Source organism: Plasmopara halstedii (assembly GCF_900000015.1).
Source record: "Plasmopara halstedii genome assembly, contig: Scaffold_113, whole genome shotgun sequence".
NCBI classification, from domain to species: Eukaryota; Oomycota; class Peronosporomycetes; order Peronosporales; family Peronosporaceae; genus Plasmopara; species Plasmopara halstedii.
Genome location: NW_020187034.1, coordinates 29,518 through 54,933, shown reverse-complemented (window position 1 = coordinate 54,933; position 25,416 = coordinate 29,518). Strand labels below are relative to the sequence as shown.

Here is a 25,416-nt window from a genome sequence, read left to right as displayed (position 1 = left end):
TACTAAATCTTTCCGCATCAAATGATTTACTATAGTAATCGCTGCCTGTGGCGTTTATTGCTGCACTTTAACGGCTCGGCCATCACTTCCACATCCACATTAGGACGTGCTGTAGTCGTAACAGCGATATCAACTGCATTGGTTTCTTTGCAACGCAAAACCTCGGCGCTGTTGCCCACTCAGGCGCTGGACCAATTGCTACTATCCGCATCAGTCTTCCTTGCTGTTTTACTAGGACTACGAGTATTTACAGCCTTGCGTCAATGGCAACTGGGTGTTGAACATGTGAGCACCATTGCCGATGCAGCACGTACGCTAACAACCACTGCCTGCTCCTTCGTGCACTTTTCGCGAAAGGGAGTGGCCGATCGCATGCAGATCCGTAACAAGTGCCAATTTATTAGAGACGTCAAGCGGTACATTCTACTATATGTGACGCTAGTCTTTCACGATTGTAATGAAAGTGATGCTCCATTAGAGCTACGGGCGCTGCTGACACAAAAAGAAGCCGATGAATTCTCAAGCACTGAAGTGCTGACCTTGGGTGAGCACACGTGGAATAGAGAACGCAATGTAGTTGGTTCTGCCAATAAAATGCGTGCAGCTGTGGTCGAACTTTGGCTGAGGCGGACAATTAATCGTGCGCGAAGAAAAAGTTACTTGACTGTCGAACAGGCTATGGAACTTGACAAGATTGTGTCAAATCTTACGCAGATATACTCAAGGATCTTCAATCTAAGTAATGTGCCCATTGCATTTAACTTGGCACAATGTTTGCATGTGTGTTTCGTCGGGTACTTGCTACTAATGGGAGCAGCCCTAGCTCCCAAGATGGGATATATGTCACCCTTATACGTGGGCATTGCTGCAGTGCTCTTGTTTGCACTGGACTTCGTAGCTTCGTCGATTGAGTGTCCTTTTGGTACCGATGCTAACGATGTGGACCTTGAGTCTCGCATTTTGTGCATTCAAGACGAGCTAAAAGTTATACTCCAAGCACACTTTCATTCAGTGGGACACGCAGACTTTTTTAAGGAACAAGACCGCATGGCGTCACTGTCTTCGCTGTTGTCGGTAGATATTGACACTATAAGTCGAGGACGCACGCGGCACGAGTCGGTCTCGTCGTCTTATTCATCCAAGGAGCGTCCGTCACAATATTTGGCGCCTTCATCAATGTCTGCCACTGATCGCGCTGTATTGATGTCTATCCAACCGGACGCTTATGGAACTATTAGCGAGATAGACGACGAGGTTGTCGGCCTGCCAGAGAGAGAAGAGTACGGATCAAATAAAAACCCGCACATCGCTGTATAGCTGAAGTAATGTAGTGGATATGAAAGCAAAGCTGTAAAAACGTTGAGGAGACGGTGATTGTGTACCATTGGAGTTTAATGCCCACACTGATACTCGAGCAGACGGCTTTAGTCTACAGATTAAACCTACTGACTTGTCAATATAGCCGAGCTCCTTGTCTAGCTATAAGTTAAAAACACACGATAGAACTTAGCAAACCCAGTGTTTAGTTTATAGTCCATCCCGAACTTGTAGTGCTGCGCGGGCCGTTTGACGGCTGCTGGTTGTTCGTGACATTGCGAGGCTCATCTAAAAAATCCTCTTCCAGGATCGGCATATTGGTCCCGCGGTTCACATCAAATGTTGCAGCGGCAGGCATGCTGGTACCTTGATTCGAGGGGAAGTCGCTAAAGTTACTGCCTCTGTCATTACCTTGAATTTGCCGAGTATCGAATTCCCAGTCTGTCTCGTCATCATAACCAGACTGGAATGAAAATTTACTGGTATCAGATTGTCGAGATCCTGCCACATCGGCACCTAGATCTGTAAAGCTCGCACGATCGTAAGGGTTCAGTGAGAATGATCCACCGCTCTCCATGGATTGTGCCAGTGCAGCTGTGTCTGCATTGATCGTTCTGTCGAAGATACTGCTATCGGCGGCATTGACTACAAGGTAAGACGGACCAGTGTTTCCAGTATCGCTCAAGTCCAAACCCTGCAGAGTCGCCGGTGTCTTGTGCGACAAATAGTTTGATGAGGCTAAAGTGTGGTCACTTGATCTCTGTAGGCCGCGCATAGGTTGTCGAAACGGAATCTCCTTTGTACTTACATGATTATTCCGCTTTTTCATGTAGCAAAAGAGCAAACCTGCCAGCAATATCACCGCACCAATACCAATTCCTACGTATAGAAATAGGTAGCTCCCACTACTACCACCCTGCACAGAAGCTGTCACACTTGAGTAGATAGCCATGTCAAGTCGCTCACCGTCCACAGTAACCATGGCAACACGGCCAAACATCGTGTATTGACCCGAGTTGCCAAAAGTGTACCTAGTTGAGTAGCCGACGGCTCTACTTGTAAGATTCATGTCATCGTATTCAGCGATAGAAAAGGTCGTTGATTCGTCACCTGTGTACGTTGAGCAGTTGGCACGAGCCAAATTTCGCTGACAACCTGAGAAAACAGACACTGGTACAACCGAATAAACATCAGTTCGAGGATTCCTGATTGCGTCAATCGTTGAAACTTCGGCAATAACAGTAGGGTCATCAGTCGATGAATCTGACATATCTAATTTCCATGCAATATCAATAGTATCTCCAACCATCACATCCGTGGATGAAAGCGACATTGACATTGTACCGGGGCAGTATTCACCCGTACGAATAGTAAGGTCTCCAGAAACACTTGGATCAAACACAGACACATCAGGGGACGTCCAGCAATACGTCGTGGTACCATCTGTATTAATACTACCCGGCGTTGTCCCTGCGACGTCTCCAATTTGAACTGGAAAGAAGGTCACAAAGTCGGCACGGGCATTATCGCCAACGCTTACCACAATATGCACGTATCCCGTGTACTTTCCATCCTTCGGAATGACAAGTTCTTCAGAGCCAAAGACGACTACATTATCAGTAAAACTATTTGGATTATCGCGGGACGAGTAGACCGTTGAGCTCTCGCTTACTTTTGGAAAGATGTCACACGAGCGCCAATCACACATGACCACATTGGCTACAGCCACATCATACGTGTTCTCGCCTGAAGTCTGATTCGTGCTAGCAATCAAATAATCAGGCACAGGGACACGCACAATGGGTTCCGGAAATCGAAAATCTGGATCAGCTGATGACCTGTCTAGCGTGGCAGTATAGCGCAGTGGAATGAGTGTATTCTTCTCTAATTTATCAGCAATATCCACACGAATCGTTACAGGGCATGCACTACCCTCTTTCGATATCAACACATTGTCTTTCACAACCTGCTCTTCTGAATATTTCTGCGAAATATAGTAACAATACGTTGTTCTGCCATCCATCTTGTAGGTCACCCTGTATCATCATAACATACGTACATTAATGATAAGCCTTTCATTACAACAGAGTCGTTCAATTCACGCACATTATGTTGAACAATAGATGAAGAGGAAGACTATTTGGAGACTTGTAGAAGGTGAAGACTTACAAAAGCGACAATTGGGACCGTCAATGGCGTATGTAAGGGATTGAAACTGTGGAACTATCCTAAACGCCAGTTCTGTGCTACGTCGTGTGTCACTAAGTTCTCTGTTTATGTTTGGGTGTAAGTCCGAAATATGGGAGGGCACTGTATTACTATAGCATTACAGGTGTCGTAGAAAGTACAGTATTCTTTTAATTAGTGCACTTTTTTAATAGATATAATCGCCTAAAAAAATGTGACCATTTTTACACCATTATAATAAGAAACCTTTGATATATAATATACAGCCTCACAATAGAAAGTCTCAATGGTTTTCTGGACGCTCACACTCCGTGCTGTATGCTTTCCCGGTCCTTGGCTTATCCAGCTTTTCTTTCCCGATTGCAAATTGTTTGATCGTTTGAATGTGTTGTATTGCTACAGATACCGAATATAAGCAGTATATCTAAAGCAAAACTAACTATTGCTAGCTAAGGAGTTACCATGTTTTACTAAATCAAAGAATCAGTAGATTTAAAGACCTCTAAATTTCATAAAATGCGCTGTATGAAATATGTTAGAGTGTATCCACATGTGTGTCTCATCTGCGCGTAACTCTCTTTAGTATGGACAACCTAGATCAAACTTGTACAAGAGAGCATCTCATCCACCACGTTCATGACTACTAATCCATACACTGTCAATTCGCCACCAACACAACCCAAGTCGTTTACCACCGTACCCATTGTATTCAGTAAGTCATTTCTCATTCATGAGCTACTTTGCATATCTTGTGGGAAAAAATAATTAATAACCTACTTCTTGTATATTATACTTCTTTTGACAATATCAATTAAGGATTTGTCAGCATTTCCTTAATGAGCCCACATTACTATAATAAATAAAGACTGATTATGTAAAGAACATACGACATATGGTATTGAAGCCTGGTTCTGAAATCATGAGCCATCTCTGACGTCACTATTTTGGGGTTCAACTCTGTGAGTATTTCAACTAAACATCTAATAAAAGTACAATGATCAAGAAATCTCCTTGTGATGCTCCAGTTAGCTAAGATGAGAGATCGTGTGCCTAATGAAGACAACACTCGAGACTAGAAATGCCCATGTCGAGTTGATGGCCTGAATTTTTCAGGTGTTACCTGCGCACAAAGGTTTAAGTAAGGCCAGATATCATAAGTAATTAAACGCTTGGCTGGGAAGTCGATGATACACTGCACTATCACAGCCAGTCATCTTTCGCAGTTTTACCATACGCCGATATTATTTACTTTAGTGTTACTACTAACACGAGAGAAGCTCTGTCTTCTGCAATTGTGACCAGCCATGCCATACAAGAAAACATTGATGTTGTCAATGATCGTCAGGTGGTATCTTTTATCTAAAGTTACACATCAGTTCTTGATCAACCCATCGATAGTAATTTCGGTAGTCACTAGCCCTACCATTACTCAATTCCTCAAATATTATACAAGCATTAGTTCGTACGCTATTTTACTTAATGGATTTAAAAAGTATGTACACATTACACAAATTGTGCAAAGTTAGGAAGGATCAAAGAACTTCTGTGGAACACATGGGCTGTTACCCACGTCATGCAATATATATGTAATTATTGTAAGCATAGCAAATTGGTATATTGAGGCATGGCCTAGATTCGACTCAATTCAAATTTACGTCACACTTGAATTAAAAGTGCAAACAAGAAATCCAATTTCTTAAGACTCTTGGTCACGCTCCTAGGTGAGGCGAGACCTCTTTTCTGTGTGTTTGACGCATACGTTTTGCTCTAAGTAAAATACACGACAATTTCGATGAACTTGATAGCACTTGTTGTCAATCTGACAATTGATATACTGTGATCGAAATACTCGAGCTGTTCGATGATCTATCCCCGAGACAGCTAGACACTTTTCGGAGCCTCGTGGCTAATGCTGATTCAGGAGAAATACGGTAACTGGCGACATAAGAGCCAAATGTGGTCGAGAATGCGCTGATGAGACACCTCTGGGAATGCTCCGATAGGATACTGGTCGTCCACGATTGGTAGATGCAAAAGAGGCATTATCGATTTGAATAATGTTAAAACAGCAAAATTTACGGATGTATGTTCCTTGTCACGCGATTTAAGAGGCAAAAATTAGCGGACTATGTTCAAAAATTGAGATCTGTTATCACCACGATAGCAGCAGACCATCTTTTGGAGGCTATGACACTTACAAATTTCATGATACTTCGCCGTAGGGGTACGTATCGCACCTAGATGCAACATCTCTTAAGAAAACGTAGTCTGTCGCATCAAATGCAAAGTAAAACTTTCTAGTCCTGAAGCTTGGTTGAGCTCTTGAAGGTAGAAGCTCTGCGTGAGTTCCACAAGCGATAAACCTCAGTCATGATGAGGAATAAGTGCGGTCATTTGCTAATAGGTAGACTGTGTATTTGCAGTGGTCACATATGTGACAGTAAGTGATGAACGGCGACGTGAAGGATTTGATAACCTCAAGCACGAACGCGTTGCTATGGCTCTAGCGCAGGTCAACGGTCCTTGATATCGTGCAAACTTTGAAGCTGCCGGATTGCATAAATGAACGCTAACCGTAGTTGAACTTTTCATGATCCAATTGTCCGCGCCCTGCGTGTCTTTATCGCTTTCAGCTGAAAATGTACGGGTGTTACACTACCACGCCGGAACGACGAACACTTTGAAATCGACGAGTCCCAGTAGCTGGGGCTCATTGCCTACCGTTGATGGGTATCAACATAGGTACCCGGACACTCAAGCTGGAGCTTCATCTGGTGAGAGCCAAACTCGGCTGCAAGCGTACGTAGTTTGTAGAAACTCCAGCCAATTGTGAAAAGCCACTGGCACTTGCGCTTTTGACGCTGGTGGGATTTGACGCGATCTGGCGATACTTTGATAAGGAAAAGCTTTAGCTTGCAAGGTACCGCTCTCATCACATAGAGCATTCATTCCGAGCTCAGTCGAGTCAGCGGCCTAAGTCAGGCAGGCCTAATGGATTCTGCCTTCCGTGTGACCGCGGAAAAAGCTATTCTCAGAGAGACCTGGAAGTCGGGTGGATTTCTGTCTGTGGGCTGAAACGCTCGCTGTGGCTCCATTCGACGTCCTGTGGTTTCTTCGTTTGCCGCTCCGAGTGCGACCTTGAGAGTGATAAACCTCACTCGCTAATCGCGAAGGCCCTGGCTCGACCGCAGTATTAATCAGCGGGGGTTCTAGCTCAGCCGCCATATCACCTTTACTCACGTGTTTCCGGGCAGTTCGCTCGTTTATAGCACCTCACAATCCGTTTCATGATCGATATGCAAACAACTCGCGTGATAGGCGACAAGTCTATGACGGTAACGTAATTCTGAGCTATTAGGAGATGGTGGAAAACCTTGCTGATGTCTTAGCTACCTTGGCGTTCGACGGACAACCAGTCAATCTCTAATTGGTCACGCGATATCGACGGCATATCCAAAATGCATTGGAACGCGTCGTCCATTTCAATCACGAGTGGCTCGTCATTGCTATGGAATCCTTTTTACTGATACGTTAATGTCAGCTCTCGACGCGCGACGAGTCGCAACTCCCACTACCTAACTTTGCAGCAATCTATCCTCGACCATTGCAAACTGGGAGTATTTACAAACATGATACACGTAGAAAGCTGCTGACCGCTCCTGAGTCCAGTGGCGCGGCCAGTGGTTTCCGGGAACCAGCGACTTGAAAGCTGACGATGATCAGTCTCGAGTCGCCCGGCGTGACGTCGATTTTGAGTTATGCACATATCACGGTAGCGCTAGAGATTGAGCTGTCTGTGGGGAGACTGATCTTTCCTTCGAGCGGGTAGAGTATCCTACACTCACTAAGCCTTACCATTTGAGCTTGTCAGTGGTTACAGACTCGACGTCGCACGGTGACCGGTCTTCCGGCATTGAAAATCTGCTAATGAAGAACCGCTGCGACTACAGCTCGACGCGATTCATGACGTAAACGGCTGTTTGGCACTACAATAGCGTCAAAATTTATAGACATCGACGTAATTTCTAAAGTTATACGCTACCACAAATTAGTTTTCATGCTGCTCAGGGCGAACGCCTCTTCAAAGCTGGACGGATTGACCCTCGTAAGGCATGAGCACGCCGTGCCTTCATGCATCTCGAACACGAACGCTAACACAAAAGGCCATGTCTATAGGCTTGGATTCAATACACGTCGCAAGGTATGTGTCTGCTGAACGTAGCCTCGCACGGACATTGTGCCTTGTTGAAGGACAGAGAAACCGCTCGGGTAAGGTTTTCTATGAAGGCTGGAAGAGAAGAAAGCTCGCTTTTGTGAATGTAGATTGATCTGTCTCTAGGATATAGCGATGTCAATCGCTGATCTCTTGGAATTATTGATTCAGCGGAGTTCAATCATCTCTGGAACCAAAATATATGGACGTATTTAGTCGACGCTGTCGCTTCTGAATCTACGTAATGTAGTTGGCGCTAGCCGATTTGCATCGGGCAGCTCACGTTCCATAATATGTTATGTTGTTATACATTGCTGGTCGGGCATCGCTGAGCGCAGCAGCGACGGGACAACCGCTTCTCCAAAAGCCACCGCGAATCAGTGGAGAACTTTCCACTCGATCCGTGTAAGGTAGGGAAAAGCAGTGTGATATAGGTCTTGAAATTTATCGAACTTGGTCATTAGATAGACAACGAAGTGTTATGAAGTAGATCGGGCCAGATGTTATCTACGTTACTTGCGCACACTATAGTGTAAAGAGCAATTGAGTCTCTGATTTGTGAGAAAGTCAACTCTGACGTTAGTTTAAAACCAAAGCAGGAGCCCTGGCTGCTTAAATATCCGTCATCAACTCATTGTATAATATTGATCCTGACTCTCCATCTATCACCCTGTCAATAGACAGCAAAGAGCTTACGCTATCTGTGTACTGATACACCTACTTATGTAAAAATGTGCTTATTGATACAATGGAGGGAATTTTAATAAAAAAACCTTACGGGATAATAAATTCCACGTTATTTAGATAAATACAGCCCAAAAATATAGAGCCTCAAGACCCACTGCGACTCAATCGCCTCACCTCTCGCAGAGGATTGCCAATATCGACCCTCATCCTAGCGCAACATAGAGCCATACACTTTGTTCATACTACAATAATGCCGTTCGTGATCGATTCGATCCTTCTCGCGGAGCTCTTCACCACACCCATTTCCACACACGACAAAGCGCATTGTACACACTTGTTGATGTTTCTTTAATGTATTACAAGGAAAGGTTTTGCTACACCCAAGAGGACAATAAATTGGTCGCAAAGCGCACTCCCACAATTCATGCCATTCCTTTTCATGAGCGACTAATACTTTCCCATAACATTGGTACTTGCATGTTACACTACGCATTTTGCATTCCTCACTTCGATGTTGACCCATTTGTGCGTACACTAAATTTGTCTGTCCGCACAATATGCACGATGTTGCACGATATGGACAGGCTGTCTTTTGATGCGTCGTACGATTTTCTTCTATCACCACTTGTTGACACTGTACGCATGTAACACTACGTTTACAACATTCGTTTGCTACGTGATTCTCTAATATATGGAGGGAAATTCGACGGTCACAATGTAGCGGACATTCAACCAATCGACGACTACAATTCGTCAAAATATGCTCTTTCATCTCTAATATAGAAAGAATGCACCCACAACGATACGGACAGTTTTGTCGCCGTCGTACACATTCCTCTTGTTCGTGCAACTTTTGAGTCTTAGCAAATATAGTCTCTCCACAGCCCCATGTACAACTGACACGACGTAGTAAACACTCGGTACTTTCATGAACTGTACGATCTTTTGCTCTTAACTTTTGAATCGTACACCCATTTCGACATCGTATATTGCGATGTGGACATTCTTGTGCTATATGAACTTTGACATCTTTCCATCGAAGTTGAAAATATTCAAATCGTTCTTTCTCGTATGATTCTTCACATTGTAATGGACAGAAGACACGACGCATTGAACATTCTGTCTTTGTATGCACGACATGACGTTTAAAAGTCATATTTTGTCCACAGTCACATAGAACCACACGAAATTGACATTCATTATTTAAGTGATTCCACTGATCTTGAAATAAGTATCGTACAGTGCATTTTTGGTTCGTACATGTGACTATACGACGCTCGCAACTATCGTACAAATGCTTTTCCAGTTCTTCAGCCCATAAATTAGTGAGATGACAGTCATTTGGACAAGTTACAAGACGTTTACGACAATGATGTTGTTCATGGTCTTCAAGGGGCTTTGTCGTTCGTATCACTTGGGACTCCTGAACGACATGTCCTTCAAATGGAGTCATATAACCACATCCCCATTTACATACACCATATAACCCCGAAATTGTACTCACGACACGAGTTTGTCGATTACCCATTGCTGCTTCTAAAAGACCCATAATTTTTACAAACCCTTTTGTGCGTGCATAGTCTAATGCTCTTTTTCCATGCAAATCTTGCAAAAAAGGATCGACATGTTCATTTGCTACTAAAAAGTGTACGCACGCCTCATTGCCACTTTCTGCAGCTACCATAATGCTGTGCGTCCATTTAATTGCGTGACATAATTAATATCTCCACCTCGCGATAGTAACACTTGAGCACATTTTAATGTCCCATAAGATACTGCTATTTCTAATGCGGTACATCCACGCGAGTTCTCAAAATTTATACGTGGACAATTAGTAGTCCGATTTAGTAGAAATTCCACTGCTAATACATCGTTTCTATCAGCATTTCTAACATAACATTCCTCCATACATGCAGCCATCAACGCAGTAATCGCACCATCTTTTGTCTCATAATCTGCATACGCACCATCATCTAGTAATTGAGCAATAATTGGAAAATTTCGATCCATTATTGCAATATCAAGAGCAATAAGTTTCTTCTGCAATTCCTCGACTTTCAATAATTTCAATTTATGACTTTCAAGCTCTTTCTGTCGTTCTACTCGACACTTTTCGACATGACAAAGTTCCTTAGTCACAATTGCTTTTGTACTAGAGTAAACCGTTTCATGAGCGTCCCATCCTTTCGATCCAAGAAATAATTGACTGTCATAGTATTGTAGTGCACACTGAAGTGTCTGAATCACAGTCATTGAATTATTGAGATCAATTTCATTCTCTTGAGCCTTCAATACATTAAATTTTGATCCCAAAGGTTGCAATATCCATGGACTACGCAGTTTATATGTTCGTTTTGATAACGGTGCAATACTTTCAAGATAAGATCCAGGATAACTGCGTTGAGGAAGTACATAAGACTTTTGCCAGACTTTTGCTCCATTCGACAATAATATTGCAATAATTTTTGAATGTCCATTTATAATAGCTTCATGTATTGCAACACGATGACTTTGACGATAACAAAGAATCTTATGTTTCCAAGTATCAATCACACTCTGATGTGTCTTTCTTTGATAAAATCGTTCATTTAAATGCTGTCGAGAACTTTTCTTTCGAAATTGTATATTGCGTACAAATGCTTGAATGAAAGAAGCACAAAGAATTCGTTCTGGAAGTTGGAATCCACTTGAAACACCATATGAGATCAAGAGATGAACAATTGCTTCGTTTCCTACTGCACAAGCAAAAGTGAATGGAGTGTGACCATTTAAAGCCACAAACGTAAACACTTTATATAAAAACACTTGCTTTTTAGCTACATGAAGCTCATTTATTGCGTTTTCTTTCCGAATTCGAGCTTTTTCAAGATCATCCTGATGATCTTGAAGCGATTGTGTCGCATTTTGAGCCTCCAATGTGGAATTTTCTTGCTTTGCACGGACGACAAGAAGTGCATTCTCGAGTTTTTCCTTTTCTTCGAAAAGAAGTTGACGCTTTTCTTTCGCTTGCCATTCCATCTCAACACCAATAATCCACATTGCTAATATTGCAATACTTTTATTCTCAACGTCTTGGATCTCAATTTTCTGTCTTGTATCAAAGTCAAAACCAAACGTTTGAATCTTTTCTTTCATTCGAGTATATGAAGGAAGTTTTGAAAAACATTCAACTTGAATTTGAGTTTTAGCGTTTGAAGAAATGATTTGTTGACGATATTGACGCAATTGACGCAATAATTTACGATCCATCACTAGTGCTTGGGCAAGTTCCCACCATTGAGAACTCGTGTAGTTGATATTGTGACCAAAACCACATAATATCAAGACAGTTTTCAATATGATGAATGAGATTTCGGATGAAATCTTCGAATTGACGATCATTGCAATCTCTTGCGCTGAAATCTGACGAAGCATTGCAAGCATATTTGTTTCCAATGTATTTGAAAAACATTCCGACAGTTCTTCTGCTATCTTCACTTCTTGTAATTGACGACAATAATCATTTACTTGATTGGTATCTTCAATAACTCGACTACGAATACTTTCCAATGTATTGTTAAAGTTATTTGAATCTGTAATAGCTTCATTATATTCACTACAAGTAGATGCAACCATCTTTTCTTTCATAGTAACAATCTCAACAAGATTTTCCATTGAACTTGCTAACAAAAGCTCATGATTTGATGTCTTGGAAGAGGAGGTTAATAAATTGATCAAATATTCATAATTTGAACATCCAATCGCAAGAAAAAGATTTCGTTGCGCTTGTTCCAATTCTTCCTGTTCGTCTAGTAAATGAAGAATCTCTTTCCATTTCAATTCTTGAGCTTTTGAATCTACAACAATCGAATCCAATTGAGCAAAATCATGAATCAATTGCTTGAGATTTCGACCGTATCGATTCGTATACGTCACACTTGCTCGATTTTCAATTAAAACTTTAACAACTTCGATATTCTGTGCTACACAAGCTTCAGCTAATGGTGTTCGACCACGTGATGTTTCAAAATTCACATTTGCTCCAAATCGAAGCAAAAGATAAATCAATTCTATATTTCCGATTGACGCTGCAAGTCCAAGAGGTGATGATCCTATTGTAAATTCTTCATTCACTACAGTTCTCGCATCGATATTATGTAAGAAATAGCTCGTCAAATCCAAATCTTGGGAGTGAATAGCCCAGAAAAGCGCAGTTTCAGAATGAATGGCACATTGAACAAGTTGATTCTTTTGATGCCAAAGACCAAGAGGACGAAGACACAATTTTCCACCAACACCACAAGGAACAAGACGATGACGACAATGTTTCCAATGATCGTGTTGTAAATATGCAACGATAACTTCTCGACATCCAGTTGGACATGATAAAAGTCGTAGTGCACAACTTGAATGAAGATGTTTGTTCATTTCATCCATGGAAAGTTTCATTCCACATTTGTTGAAACACTTTTGAAGACGCTTAGAACAAAATTCTTTCTCATGATTTTCCATTTCATTTGCTTTAAATTGATCTCCACATCCTTGTTGACAATAAACTTTTCGTTGAGAACAAAGAGAATTTTGATGATAAGATAAAGATGAAAATTTGATTTGTTCGCTGCATTGTGAACACTCAACTAATCGATTGATACAAACGTTAAGAAGATGAGACTTCCTTTCATTCTGTCGTAATATTTCACCACAATTATTATCACAAGAACCATCATATCGAAATGAACATTCCATTTCGTCGTGAACTTTAAGCTCAGATCTCCAAATAAATTTCTTACAAAGTAAACATGATATCAAATACTTTGAACATCGATTCATTTCATGTTTCTCTTGCTCTGCCCACGTCACTTGATCTGAACAACCAAGTCGACAACCTCGTGGTCTATGTTGACATGCTTTATCAAAGTGAGTTTTCAAACAAGATACCAAACTTTGACAATATTCACAATTTCTCAATCGAAGATCACAAGAATCGTTTTCATGTGTTGAAAGTAACGCAAATGCCATGATTTCTCCACATCCTAATCCACACTTCACATTACGATTCGTACATTCTTGACTTACATGTACATCAGTATCTTTGATTGAAATTTGCTCTCCACAGTTTAATGGACAAGGAATCAAACGATGACAACATGACGTTTGAATGTGCATATTCAAAGATTCCATTGTTAATAATCCACAACAAAGAACGGAAGTCTCGTCTTGATTACTAACAAGATCATAATCACAGTATTGAAGAAATAATGAACCAAGTGAATTGTCGGAATATTCAACTTGATATGTAAAAGTTGTGAAATCAAAGGCCAAGACACGACACATTTGTGCTCGTTTTTCCATTTGAAGTTGATGATGTTTCGAATCTTCGTTTAGTTTATGATAAAGACTTTGAAGCCAAATTTGAAGAGAAGAAAACATTCGTTCGTTTGTATGAGATTGTGATGTTTGAAAAGTAGTGAAAAATGCATCATATGCAGCAATACGATGCTGCATAACTTGTCGAGATATTGTCATGTTATTGGACCAATAATTCTTCTCATCATGATTCACATTGTTTCTCTCTGTATTGTAGATTCGAATAGACTTTCCACAAAGATCTAATGGACAATGGAATTGTCTCAAAGAACAATTAAAGTGAAGTCTTTGTAAATATCGAGGTACTTGTAAAACTTCATTCGTCACTTCATTGCGACAATTGTTCGAACAAATTATTGGTTCGAGTTGACATTGCCAACGATAGTGTTCATCAGCAAAACATGCGACGAATTGACCGCTTAATTCACAATTATGACGACAAGATACTAAACGATATGGACACTCAATTGTTTCGTGATATTCTCGAGCTTGAACAATCCCACCAATCTCTTTATTACAACCATATAAAGCCCATTTACATGCAATTTTTCGATATTGACACAATGTCGTAAGGTGAGCTTTCATCTCGTCGACTTTTATCAATTCCCCACATCCAATATATTGCTTTTCCCCAATACATGCAATAATTCGTTGTGAACATTCATCTCGTTCATGATGTTTGCTTTGATTTGATGGAAAGGTCGCACCACATCCTTGAGCACAAGTGACAATTCGTAAAGGACATGACAAACTTTCATGTTTGTGCAATGTGTCAAAATGTCCAAGAAAACCACAATCAAGACGACACTTGACCAATCGTTTCTGACAATAATATTTCACATGATGTTCTCGATCTTGATACACAACGTTTTCTTGACATCCATATTGTAAATTTATGCATGATACACGACGCATTGAACACGATTCAACTTCATGACGAGATTTATCATCCATCAAAACATTCAAGTCACAATAACGACATTTTACCATTCCATTTGAACAATAATATTGCTCGTGTGCTAGCATCATATCTTTCGTAGCAATAAACTGACAATTTTCATTCGAACATGTTGTAACTTCGGTACGATCGACGAGTTTTGCACTATACACTTGATACGCTTGAGCTTCTTCAATAGCTTGTTTAACTTGCTTCAATACTTGAGTCGCAGCGTCAATTTTCTTTTTATTGTCAAGAATATCATAATTATCTTTCTGTGCTTGCTCAACAGCATCTTTGGCTAACATCAAAACATCTTTACCCATAGAATCCTGCCACTGCATCTTCTCTAGAAACAATGTATACCATTCGAGTTCAATAGATTGCAAGCCATTTATCGTTTCATTATTGTCTTCTTCATGTTTTATTGTCTTCATTTCAATTGATGTTTGGAATAATCGCTTTGGAAAACATTCATCTCGTATTGCAAGAAGTAAATGGTGCACAATCTGAGCTTGGGAATTACTAATTGCATGCATCAAAGCCGTTTTACCTTCGCGTGTTCGTTGATTCACATCTACACCAGCTTGAAGAAGAGTTAAAACGACAGCTTCGTGTCCACAATAACTAGCCCATGTCATTGCAGTATGTCGAAGTTTTGTCTCGTAATGGAGTTCAACACCTAATTTCAGTAATTCCTGAACACCATCATTATAATTTAATGCTGCACATCTCGTTAATGGTGTCCAACCTTGTTGTGTTTCAATCTGAAGAAAATTGTGCATTGGTAATTGAGACTTGTCAAGTATCTTGAAATCGGAACGAGCTTTTTCAAATTCTGACAATGTTATTGTCATGGACTTTAAAAACTCTATCAAGTCCTTTTCATTAAAAAATTGAGGAGCAATGAGCTCTTCCATACGTTGTAGATACTCGTTATGATACGTGAGAATCTTTTGACATTGTGTCATTCGTTCCTTACTTTGATCTGTCAAAGGTTGTTCAATTTGACATTGAGATAACCATTCAAGAACTTGTGTATTTCCTGTAAGTCGCGCCCAATCGAAGGCAGTTTTACCTGATTGATCCATTTGATGTAAATTTGGTTTAAAAGCCAACACCATCGCAATCATCTCGTTGTCAAATTGCTTACAATTGAGACTTTGCTTCTTTTCAAATTTATTGTTTGATATCAATGATTGATTCTTTAACTGAAATTTAGATGGATGTCGTAATACAGCTAAAGCAATAGCTTTCATTAACGGGGTATATCCTTTTCGATTTGACGAATTAATTGAAATGCCACTGTCAAGCATTCAGAATTTGATAAGATTTGATACAAGAATTTGAATTTTGACCTACCTAGTCATTAGAATTGCAAACGTATCTCGATCTCTTGTCGCAATAGCAGCTAAAAGTGCTGTATCTCCATCCTTTGTCTCGTAATCAGGAGATATGTCACCATTTGTAATCATCCATAAGACCTGTTGTAAATCTTGTCTTCGTAAAGCTTCTTCATACTGCGAAGTAAGCTTGGAATACATTGATCTAGATCCCTTTTCAAGACCATCTCTTTTCTTTGCCTTCTTTCGTAAAGGAATGTTAACAATTCTATCACTAATCTCCTTCTCATAGCTCTGAAAAATGTATTTCTTCGACTTTCTTCCATGTTTCTCTGAATGCAAGAGACCAATGCTCGACATTATTCGAATGAAAACATAAGTCGTAAACTGTTTCTACTTTCGATCAGGTACATTCGTATTTTTAGCTTTTCCAGCTTTAGAGTAATAATGTTTTCATGATTCATCGATCTCTCAATCTATCGAGCCAAATGAAGCGTCGATCTGGTCTTCCACCTGCTCCTATTGAGTTCTATCCACGACGTTTTTATTTGCTACTTATTCGAGACCAACCAACTTGCTCAATTTATCGTTCAAAGACAAGCGAAGACGATTTCTCAAACATCGAACGATCGTTTAAACGACGTTATTTTCCAACAATACCAGGCATTCAGTTTATATCACTGAATCAACAACTTCCAAGTCAGGAAATGGATCTTGGAATAGACCACATGATTGCTTTCAATTCTTTTTTAACGACACATTTAAATCAAATGACAGATGATGTTAATCACGAACAAAAGACTGAAAAGAAAGCATCAAATGTGCAATATTTCTATCTCTTAAGACGATATCTTTGGCAAGAGATTCAAGCAATACATTTCATTTGCCGATGGCGACTCATGTATCTTCACGTTTCTCCACACGAAGCTTTGGCTCCATTTGAACATCTTTCATCTCGATTTTCAACACTTTCGTCGAATGTATATGGAGTACCTGATTTATTGGAATCGTTACAAGGAATTGCAAAAGGTTTTGAAATGAACCTTTTCGATCAATCGTTTTCATTCAAACAGACTAGTAATCCATTTGACTTTCGATTTATATCGAATCGATTTCTTGTCTTTCGTGGATTAGAAAACGAGGAAAGGATGTTTCAAACAGAAGAATTGCAATCGAGTGTTCAATGTGAGCCATTATTTTCGAGTCTAAAGCAATATCATGTAAGTCTTCTCCTTACTTTCAACAAACGTGCTAGTGATTCAAGTAAAAGTGTTCAATTTGGAGTTGAAACAATCAACATTTCAATATCATCAGTAATTGAAAGTGTAATGAAATTTCTTGAAATTTTTGAGAATTCACAAGGTTTGATTGCTATCGATAGTTCTAAAGACTTTGGAAATATCGTTACTGCTACATGCCTTGGATGTTTTTTGATGAAACATTCGACATTTACAGCTAAAGAAGCACACTCTTGGCTTCATTTCTGTCTTTCGCGTCAACTTTCGAACGAATATCTTCATTTTCTTTATCAATTGGAATCTCAAATGTTAATAGAAGGTGAACGTTTTCAACAAAATATTCGTGTTTCTCGAAATGATTTCAATTCTTCAATCTCAACAGATTCCAAACATATGAAAATTGGAAAAATTCGACTTGGTCGTTTAGCATTGTTAGGAACTCGTGCTCGAGATACAAAAAGGATGGAATCAATTCTTACAAATTGTGTCTCAAGTCGAAGTTTTGAAAGTCCAAACTCGCCAACTCGAGCCACAACAATTGCTCAATTTCAACGTCGTCCAGTCACTCAAGGAAATCCTGGCAATCGAAGAACTTCTCGCTTTCTTGAAGGAATGAATTCACGTGTTGACTTTGCTTTAATGCATAAATTTCTTCATCAACCACCAAGTATTACTTGTTCAACTTCAAATGTCCCACTTGGAGTTCATCGAAAAGTTACACAATTGGAAACATCAAATTGTTTATAATAATATTGCGAAACTTAGTTTTCAATGTGTTTTCTACAATTTATCAAAATATACAATTGGTAAGTGAGTATTCTTTTCAATGGTTTCAAGTGCTATGTTCATGACTTGATCATGCACTTGAGCAATTGTACCCGTTCCATCGACAATATGCCACTTTGGGGTTACACGTTTCATAAGTTCTTGAAACTGAGAGTACACTTGTTCTTGAAAAGAGAGAGTCTCGTATCGTTCTTGACCAAAGTCAGTACGTTTAGCTGCTTGAGTAACTGGTACATCCAAAAAGATAACGGCATCTGGTTGAGGAAGACCAATCTCCGGTCCCCAGCACCAATCAAGAGACATCCCGCTCTTGGCAGCAGAGAATGCTACTCCACTGAATGAATAGCGATCTACGATAAGATGTCGACCGCTAGCAAGAAGAGCTTCAATTTTACGAGCTGCTTCCCATCGATTGGCTGAAAAGAGAAGATGAATGACATGGTCATCCATGGCTTCTGAACTTGTCAAGTATGAGTGGATACTTTTGCCTATGGCTGTGCTACGATCTGGAAAGTGTAATAAAGTAGCACATGGAGAAGATGAGGTGGCATTTAACGCATCATGAAGCATCTTGGTCTGCGTCGTTTTACCACAGCGATCCACGCCCTCGAAAAGGAGAAACACACCGCGTTTAGACATGATAAGTAGCGAAGTGAATGGAAATTCAAACAGATAGAGTAACCTACTGAAATAGGTTATGCGATTGGATCTCATGTAACACACACGTGATAAGAAAGTACTATATTTATCTCATTTCTCTGTAAATTACTATTATATATTAGTACTATCACTACTGATATTTAAGATAGTACTGATTTTACAATATTGAGACATGCAGTTTGACTTCAAGCGTTTCTGCGTGTCAAGGGGTCCCACTTGTTTCCTTGTCGATGCACGGAGTGTCACTATTAAGCTGTCGAGCTATAGCTTATCATTTTAACAGGGTACGTAATACTGCAGTCATCTTGATCAGGAAAATCAGATCAATCGGAATCATATTCGGCAGGCTTCAATATGTCAGATAGCCGACAGAATCATGTGCTCTTTTCGCCATCTTTCTCATATCAACACTTTCATTTTTTGCAAAGCTATGTGGCCATTACGAGCCAAGCGCGCATTACCACAGCGTCGCAATCGCAGCTTACGCTCTTCATTACTTCATGCTATTTTTCCACATGTTATGGAATTTAAAGTCATTTCTCGCGAAGATGAAAAGCACGAGTTTATGCCTGTTATATACCTTATCGATCGGTCACTCGCATGGCGTCGTCGCGTGCCATCATTTGTTGAAAAAACACTGATTGAAGACTACGTTACGCCATTAGTTGGTACAATTCCAGATACTACCGATATGAATAAAGTATTGGCTAGAGTTCTAATGGAAATGGAGAGACGCGCTAATCTTATTGATGAAATGAACCTTGAAAGTGTCAGTATGGACGAAATCGACTACAAAATGGGCGTTTTTGTGGACTTTACTCCCATGTCGAAGAGCCCAAATAAGGCGCCACTTAATCGTGTCGTGTTTCAGATCGCCACTGCTTTACGATCTGCTTCTTATCGTCGCGCTCTTGTGGTGCCTGTGGCTGTGCACTATTGCTCGGCTGCAAGTTTTTTAGACGTGCGTCGATACGCTGGTATTCGTTATGGTGCACCGGTATTGCTTGAGGATCGAGATGTCACAATTTTTACAGAGGATCCAACTGAATTCACTCAACACTTCAGTGCTCGTTTGCGTGCGTCGCTAACAATGTTACCGCCATTGACTGTTGCTCAGATTGAAATGTTGCGTTTAACGCGTACATTACATGTTTGTTGTGCTAAGAATATACATGACGACTGTTTCTCTCGACGACAACGTGCGTCAATGAACGAAGAGAATTTGCAGATTCATTTTCGCACTTCAAATCATCCTGCAATGCACAAATTAAAACGCAAGATGATGACTTATTGTGCATTATTAAAGTATTGGAAACTGCGAGATGAGGACATTAATTCCACAAGTACACTGCTGGGTGTAAAAGATTTGTCAAAGAATCCGCTACACGTTGTGTGGCTATTAGCTTCTATACTTCGTTTTATTTTCAAAGTACCAGGTCTTTTGTTTCTGGCAAGTGCTCGTGATCTCATCTATCGCTTTCCACCACGCAAAGCTTACAACCGATCGTTGCCATTAGGAGCTGCAGCTCTCAAGACTGCTTTGGGCTGTCTAATACTTGGAGTACTTATCCGTGCAGTGTCGTCTAATGTGCTTGGATGGATCATTGTATTGCTTGTGACAAGTGTACTTCTTATCGATACTGCAACAGGTGATGTGCAATATATGACCCATTACTGGAAGAATCTTCAATTTTACGTTATGGATAACAAAGAATACCAGCGACTGAAAGACACGCGGGCTGTACTGGCACGAAGTATCCATGAGATTGTCGCGCGCTACATGTGTACAGACCTCCCTACTCCTGTTTTGCAAAATGCGTGCAAGACTGCAAACTCTCCAACTTCGACTCTATTCGAAAATGATGAATACTCGCTAAATGTACATCACAAGATCTTTATAAACGCGCCGCGTTCATTCCCGTTGTCATTTGCAAAGAGAATCAAAGATCCTGACATTGCACGTCGTGTTATTTACGCGCCGAAGATGCTGCGGGATGAATCCTGGCGGAACATTTACGAGACGCTAGCGCCAGGACATCTTCGATTTCAAATTCTTTTAGCTGAGAATAAGGGCGATCATTTTTTATTGGACAAGTTACTTGCAACACCGTTTTTTCAAGCTGTGCTCTCTGCTTATATTCTCCACAAGACGCAATTTGTGGACGCCGGCAACTCCAATAGCGACAGCGTTCTTTTAGTAGACAAGACACGAAAAGAGTTGACGTCCACTTCTTTTTTAAATGAGCAAGTCTTGGACGAGAAAAGGTTTGGAAAATATGCCTCGAATCAGGATGTAGTTGATGCAGCATTGCAGATGGCTCAAGAAGCTGAATGATTTGATGTCTGTAAAAGGTTGTGTTGAGGTAATAAAACAAGTGAGTAATGTCGGGTAAGCAATGTACTTTGTTGTAAAAGCTATCCATTGGATTAACTTTGGACTCTACTCGACCCAACAATTCCTGTGCTATGGCCCATAGACGCGCGTCCATACGTACGTTGCGTTTCTTGCCTCGCACTTTTCATAGGTGAATTTGCCTCTTCTGCAGATACTAGTAGCTTGTCAATTGTGTCCCCGAGTCTGTATTGCAAAGATGTTTAGATACTGTGGACGCTGCATAGCAATACATAGAACTACCTTTGTTGAGTTGGACAGTAGTTTCCAGCCTTCTGCTGCTGCAACTTTGGAATCCCAAAAATGTCAAGCTGGTCTCGTAATTTCGCTTCCTCAGCTTCAAAAACTCGAACTCGATGGAAATTTTCTCGAGGTGTCTAAAATGAAAGTCAGTCACGGAGAGATTTTTTCACATACGACGCATGTTAACTCACCTGGCCTTTGTAGCTGCCTGGAAGAGCTCCACCATCCTGAAATTTGCTTGGGCTGGATACTAAACCTTCATCATCCAAGCCGCTTTTCTTCGCAGGATAATTTAACGCATTAAGTGCATTCATTGAAGCAAATTCATTGCGCGCTACTTGACTTGATTGATATTCCTGCATCTTGCGTTGCATCAAGTCTCCAAGGCGATCCAGAACTTTAAGGTCTGCACAACTCTCATACATCATGTTCATTTTAAAGTTCTACAATAAATCAACACTTCAGCATCTCAACATCACACAATTATCGACAAAACTCGCACCAGTCTGAACGCCTCTCGTTGGAGTTTTTCATTCTGCGTTTTTAATTCTTGAATGATCACCCGGCTATCAAGAGCCTAACCATTCAATTCACGAATGAATAATGATGCAATAACCTTATGTTTTTGTGAACAACTCACTTCACGCATCCATTGTTCTGTAGTCGACTGAAATTTCCTTGCATCAGAGCCACATTCGTCTCCTAGAACTAGAGACGAGAACATTGTGCTCTGTGACCAGAATTTCAAAACAACTGCTAGACAAGATGAATAAAGTCTCAGTCCTCGTCCTCACAGCATATACCCCAACCTCAAATATAGCCTTCTAAACTTGTTTTTAGCGGCAACTCATTAAAAATTACAAATGTCACTAGCAAAAAAAGCGTCCAAACTCTACAAAGGCTGCAATTCCTGGCGTTGGACCGCACGGTCAATCAAAACTGTCTGAGAGTAGGGATCGTAACGAGCTTGAAACGGTTTTTTCAAGTCTTCACAGAAAACACGCATCTTTTCCTTCGCTTCACACTAATTTTGTCCACACATCCCATGGATACGTCGGTCAGTCTTACAAAAGAATATTGGCTTGCTTTATCCTTACCAGACTGTTAGCAACATAGTAGACAGGCTGATAGGTTGTGATCGGATACTTTTGCTTGTAGGCCAAGAAAGGGTCCCAAGGACGGTATTCAGGCAACTCACTGCCTGCAGTCCGATCAGTAGCACAAGCGTATTCCAACTCCCCGAAGCTTGAAAGTAGGCCAGCACCATAGGCCTGCAGGAGACAATTTAATACTTATAAATTTTTCAAAGTATACCTCACTTTGAAGTTGGTTACGCACTTTGTATTCACCACGCTGCTTTATGATACCAAATTCTACGGAAAACCAATAGCACTGTCCAGATGTAAATAATTGCAAGTTAGTTATAGAATTCGAATTGCAAATAGACCTTACCGTAGCAAGACGCAGGATTTCTTCGTCCGATGCTCCAAGAGAGGCGAGGCCAATTTCATGCGAAAAATCTGCAAAGTCGGGATCCTGTTGATACGATTAGTTTCTGTTAATTAAGAATGAGCACAGTGGATTGTAAACGTACAGCAAACATTGGGGCGTGACCCATAAGTTCATGGCAAATGTCGGGCTCTGGCGTATACAGCGGCATCGAATGGTGACGAATGTACTACAAAGTATCGATTAATCGTCAACTTTCTTACGACAAAAAGTTATAACGTAATCCAGGGTATATCGCACCTGAGTCGAAAAGAATACACGAAATGCGAGACCATTCAGAAAATCGCGCGACGATAACAAACCACCAACAGGACGCAAAGTAAAGCCCGTGCACTCTTTGAGAAAATTCGAAATATTCTCTTGCTGCGGAATATTATTCTCGGCGTATCCGCAATTGCTTTCAAGCAGCGGAATGATGTAATTAAATTCATCGCACGCGTGTCGCTTCCACAATTTTTTCATTCGATTGTATATGACACCCCACGTATTGATCTAATGCAGACACACGAGCTCAAACTTCAGTATGACCATTCTTCAGCTAATCCCATAATATGCACCTCATCTTGCGTGTACTCCAGACGAGGAATTGGGTCCCCTTGGTGATATTTTTGAGCAATTTCTGCAAACATATTGCGACGCTTCCGATACTCTTTGTCCTGCACAGATACAATCCAGAACGTCATTTCATCCTTTCGTTTTTGTACATTGTAGCCACGTACGCTAAATCCTGGATGGTCGGACTCCAAATCAGTTCCAGCGTCCAATATATTGGCAACCGAACGGTCTAACTCGTGCAATTTGCGAGGAAACCATGGAACTAATCAAACTACAATCAGTAAAAAGATTCAATCCAGCGAGATCATGGCAATTAAATGACCTTGTTTATCATTCAATACCATGACGTCCAAACAGTTTCCTTGAAGGTCGGTAATCAGCTCGTCAACATGAGCCTGACCACTTTTGCCCTCAAAATCAATATAAAAGTTGTAATCCATATTTTGGCCCTTAGAAGGACGAGACTCGATCCGCGTCATGTTGACGTCGTGTTTCCAGAAAAACTTAAGCGTCTCCTGTAATGCACCTGGACCATCTTTTACTTGCAGTAATATCGACGTTTTATCGTCTTCACGTAATGTGCTTAATATCCGCATTCGATTTTGCAAGAGCGAAGACATAAGCATCGTCCTAGAGGTTGAGTTTGCCTGCATTATAACAAAAAGTAATTTATGTATTAGAAAGTATATACGAACTTGTAAGCGTCTAAGAGTGATTAGATTACATAATGTACGCCATGATGAACGCAGAAAGTGTGGGACAAAGTCCGTAGCATCGTGACGTGTTGAATGCGGATTGAGAAATTATGTCGATTTCAGACGCAATGCTAATTGGCTCGTCTGTGTCGACATGAAAAAAATTATAATTTTTAAAGTAAGAACTTGAAGGTTTTTTGTAGTCTCCAGTTTTCTAAAAAATAAGTTTCTTGAAAGTTCTGCTCTGAAACGCACAGTTCTGAAGCTATATGAGTCAAAACTTGATCTGATAGTTGCTTGTCATAGTTTGGGAAGCGGTGGTGGGCTATGTACACGTTACACTGTTGTCCGTAGGATGCGTAAAGTACCACGGTGAAGTGCTATGATTTCGTATTAGGTACAGTATAATGATGTTAATACTCCCTATTAGGGTTTATCGACTGAACTAATCCTTTGATTTGCCTATAGAGTACGTTATGCTAGGGTACTCCTGCAGTTCTAATAATTACGCGAATAGCAAAGTATGACCTATACTCTCAGTTTGAAGGTTCTACCTTTAGATCAGGAAGACAGAAACCTATGATGAATAGCGTAGAATCGCCGAGTCATTAAAACCGACAGCATCAAAACATATTTCAAGAACTGATAGCCAAAACTTTGCTATCAGTTCTCGAAATATGCTCTGATGAAAGATAAAATCTTGATAGTAATTCAAAAAAAAAAAGAAATATTATAAATTCGGTAATCGATAGATCATCAAAGAGCTAGGGTAAATTTTAGAACTACTAGCAACAATTTGGTTTCTGATGACTGAGGATTAACAGATATCAGCTCATCAAGTCGGTGTTGGAAACGGATCCACATCGGCCAGTGAACACTCTGCTGATCGTATAAATACATGGTAGGTGTCGATTTCTGTGTGCAGTTCATATGCACAAGTTCTGGTATCAATAACGTTGGAACATTATGATCAGTTAGATTCTATAATCGAAATAAACAAAGCTAAGCAAAACTTGATCTGATTGCGCAGTTTGCAATGAAAGTCTGCGGCGAAATTGTCAGCGCTATGCCAAACGAAAACACGAAAAATAAGACTAAAGCGAACTAGAAGGTTGCTAATATGCTCTTCACTACTTCTGCTGCCGTGAATTTTTAATCAAGAAAATGTAGAAACTAGAAATAAAGCTGGGGTCTTTGGGACATACATTGATATGAAACAACAGAAGTCTCAATTGAAATTTTCTTTAGTAAATTCAATTGTGTTGTTTAAAAGTAGAAAGTTATGGTTAGTTTTCGCAAGCTAAAAAC

The 25,416-nt window shown here is 40.4% G+C and overlaps 8 protein-coding genes across 8 annotated transcripts; 3 read left to right on the top strand and 5 right to left on the bottom strand.

The window, feature by feature from the left end:
* Positions 1-21: 21 nt before the first annotated feature.
* PHALS_00488 (Bestrophin/UPF0187) lies at positions 22-1,317 on the top strand (the record flags this gene model as incomplete). The annotated part of the gene is made up of 1 exon (XM_024716767.1): positions 22-1,317. The coding sequence occupies one exon, from the start codon at positions 22-24 to the stop codon at positions 1,315-1,317; it is 1,296 nt and encodes a 431-aa protein (XP_024572532.1).
* A 205-nt stretch (positions 1,318-1,522) lies between these two features.
* Positions 1,523-4,208, bottom strand: PHALS_00487 (uncharacterized protein; the record flags this gene model as incomplete). Its single annotated transcript, XM_024716756.1, has 3 exons — positions 1,523-3,353; positions 3,424-3,464; positions 4,134-4,208. The coding sequence occupies 3 exons, from the start codon at positions 4,206-4,208 to the stop codon at positions 1,523-1,525; spliced, it is 1,947 nt and encodes a 648-aa protein (XP_024572531.1).
* Positions 4,209-6,258: 2,050 nt separating this feature from the next.
* PHALS_00486 (uncharacterized protein) lies at positions 6,259-7,270 on the bottom strand (the record flags this gene model as incomplete). Its single annotated transcript, XM_024716745.1, has 5 exons — positions 6,259-6,477; positions 6,546-6,641; positions 6,782-6,831; positions 6,898-7,010; positions 7,134-7,270. The coding sequence occupies 5 exons, from the start codon at positions 7,268-7,270 to the stop codon at positions 6,259-6,261; spliced, it is 615 nt and encodes a 204-aa protein (XP_024572530.1).
* A 1,818-nt stretch (positions 7,271-9,088) lies between these two features.
* PHALS_00485 (FOG: Ankyrin repeat) lies at positions 9,089-16,390 on the bottom strand (the record flags this gene model as incomplete). Its single annotated transcript, XM_024716734.1, has 4 exons — positions 9,089-9,147; positions 9,203-10,075; positions 10,135-15,992; positions 16,050-16,390. The coding sequence occupies 4 exons, from the start codon at positions 16,388-16,390 to the stop codon at positions 9,089-9,091; spliced, it is 7,131 nt and encodes a 2,376-aa protein (XP_024572529.1).
* A 128-nt stretch (positions 16,391-16,518) lies between these two features.
* On the top strand, positions 16,519-18,015 carry PHALS_00484 (Protein tyrosine phosphatase CDC14; the record flags this gene model as incomplete). The annotated part of the gene is made up of 1 exon (XM_024716723.1): positions 16,519-18,015. The coding sequence occupies one exon, from the start codon at positions 16,519-16,521 to the stop codon at positions 18,013-18,015; it is 1,497 nt and encodes a 498-aa protein (XP_024572528.1).
* A 33-nt stretch (positions 18,016-18,048) lies between these two features.
* On the bottom strand, positions 18,049-18,693 carry PHALS_00483 (thymidylate kinase; the record flags this gene model as incomplete). Its single annotated transcript, XM_024716712.1, has 1 exon — positions 18,049-18,693. One exon carries the CDS (start codon positions 18,691-18,693, stop codon positions 18,049-18,051), a length of 645 nt encoding a protein of 214 aa, XP_024572527.1.
* A 451-nt stretch (positions 18,694-19,144) lies between these two features.
* On the top strand, positions 19,145-21,049 carry PHALS_00482 (uncharacterized protein; the record flags this gene model as incomplete). Its single annotated transcript, XM_024716701.1, has 1 exon — positions 19,145-21,049. One exon carries the CDS (start codon positions 19,145-19,147, stop codon positions 21,047-21,049), a length of 1,905 nt encoding a protein of 634 aa, XP_024572526.1.
* Positions 21,050-21,141: 92 nt separating this feature from the next.
* Positions 21,142-24,188, bottom strand: PHALS_00481 (phenylalanine 4-monooxygenase; the record flags this gene model as incomplete). The annotated part of the gene is made up of 17 exons (XM_024716690.1): positions 21,142-21,292; positions 21,350-21,483; positions 21,541-21,792; positions 21,852-21,926; positions 21,990-22,016; positions 22,072-22,102; positions 22,159-22,173; positions 22,246-22,373; positions 22,447-22,620; positions 22,688-22,741; positions 22,802-22,885; positions 22,944-23,027; positions 23,099-23,350; positions 23,416-23,514; positions 23,578-23,675; positions 23,736-24,060; positions 24,138-24,188. The coding sequence occupies 17 exons, from the start codon at positions 24,186-24,188 to the stop codon at positions 21,142-21,144; spliced, it is 2,034 nt and encodes a 677-aa protein (XP_024572525.1).
* Between the last annotated feature and the right edge of the window lie 1,228 nt (positions 24,189-25,416).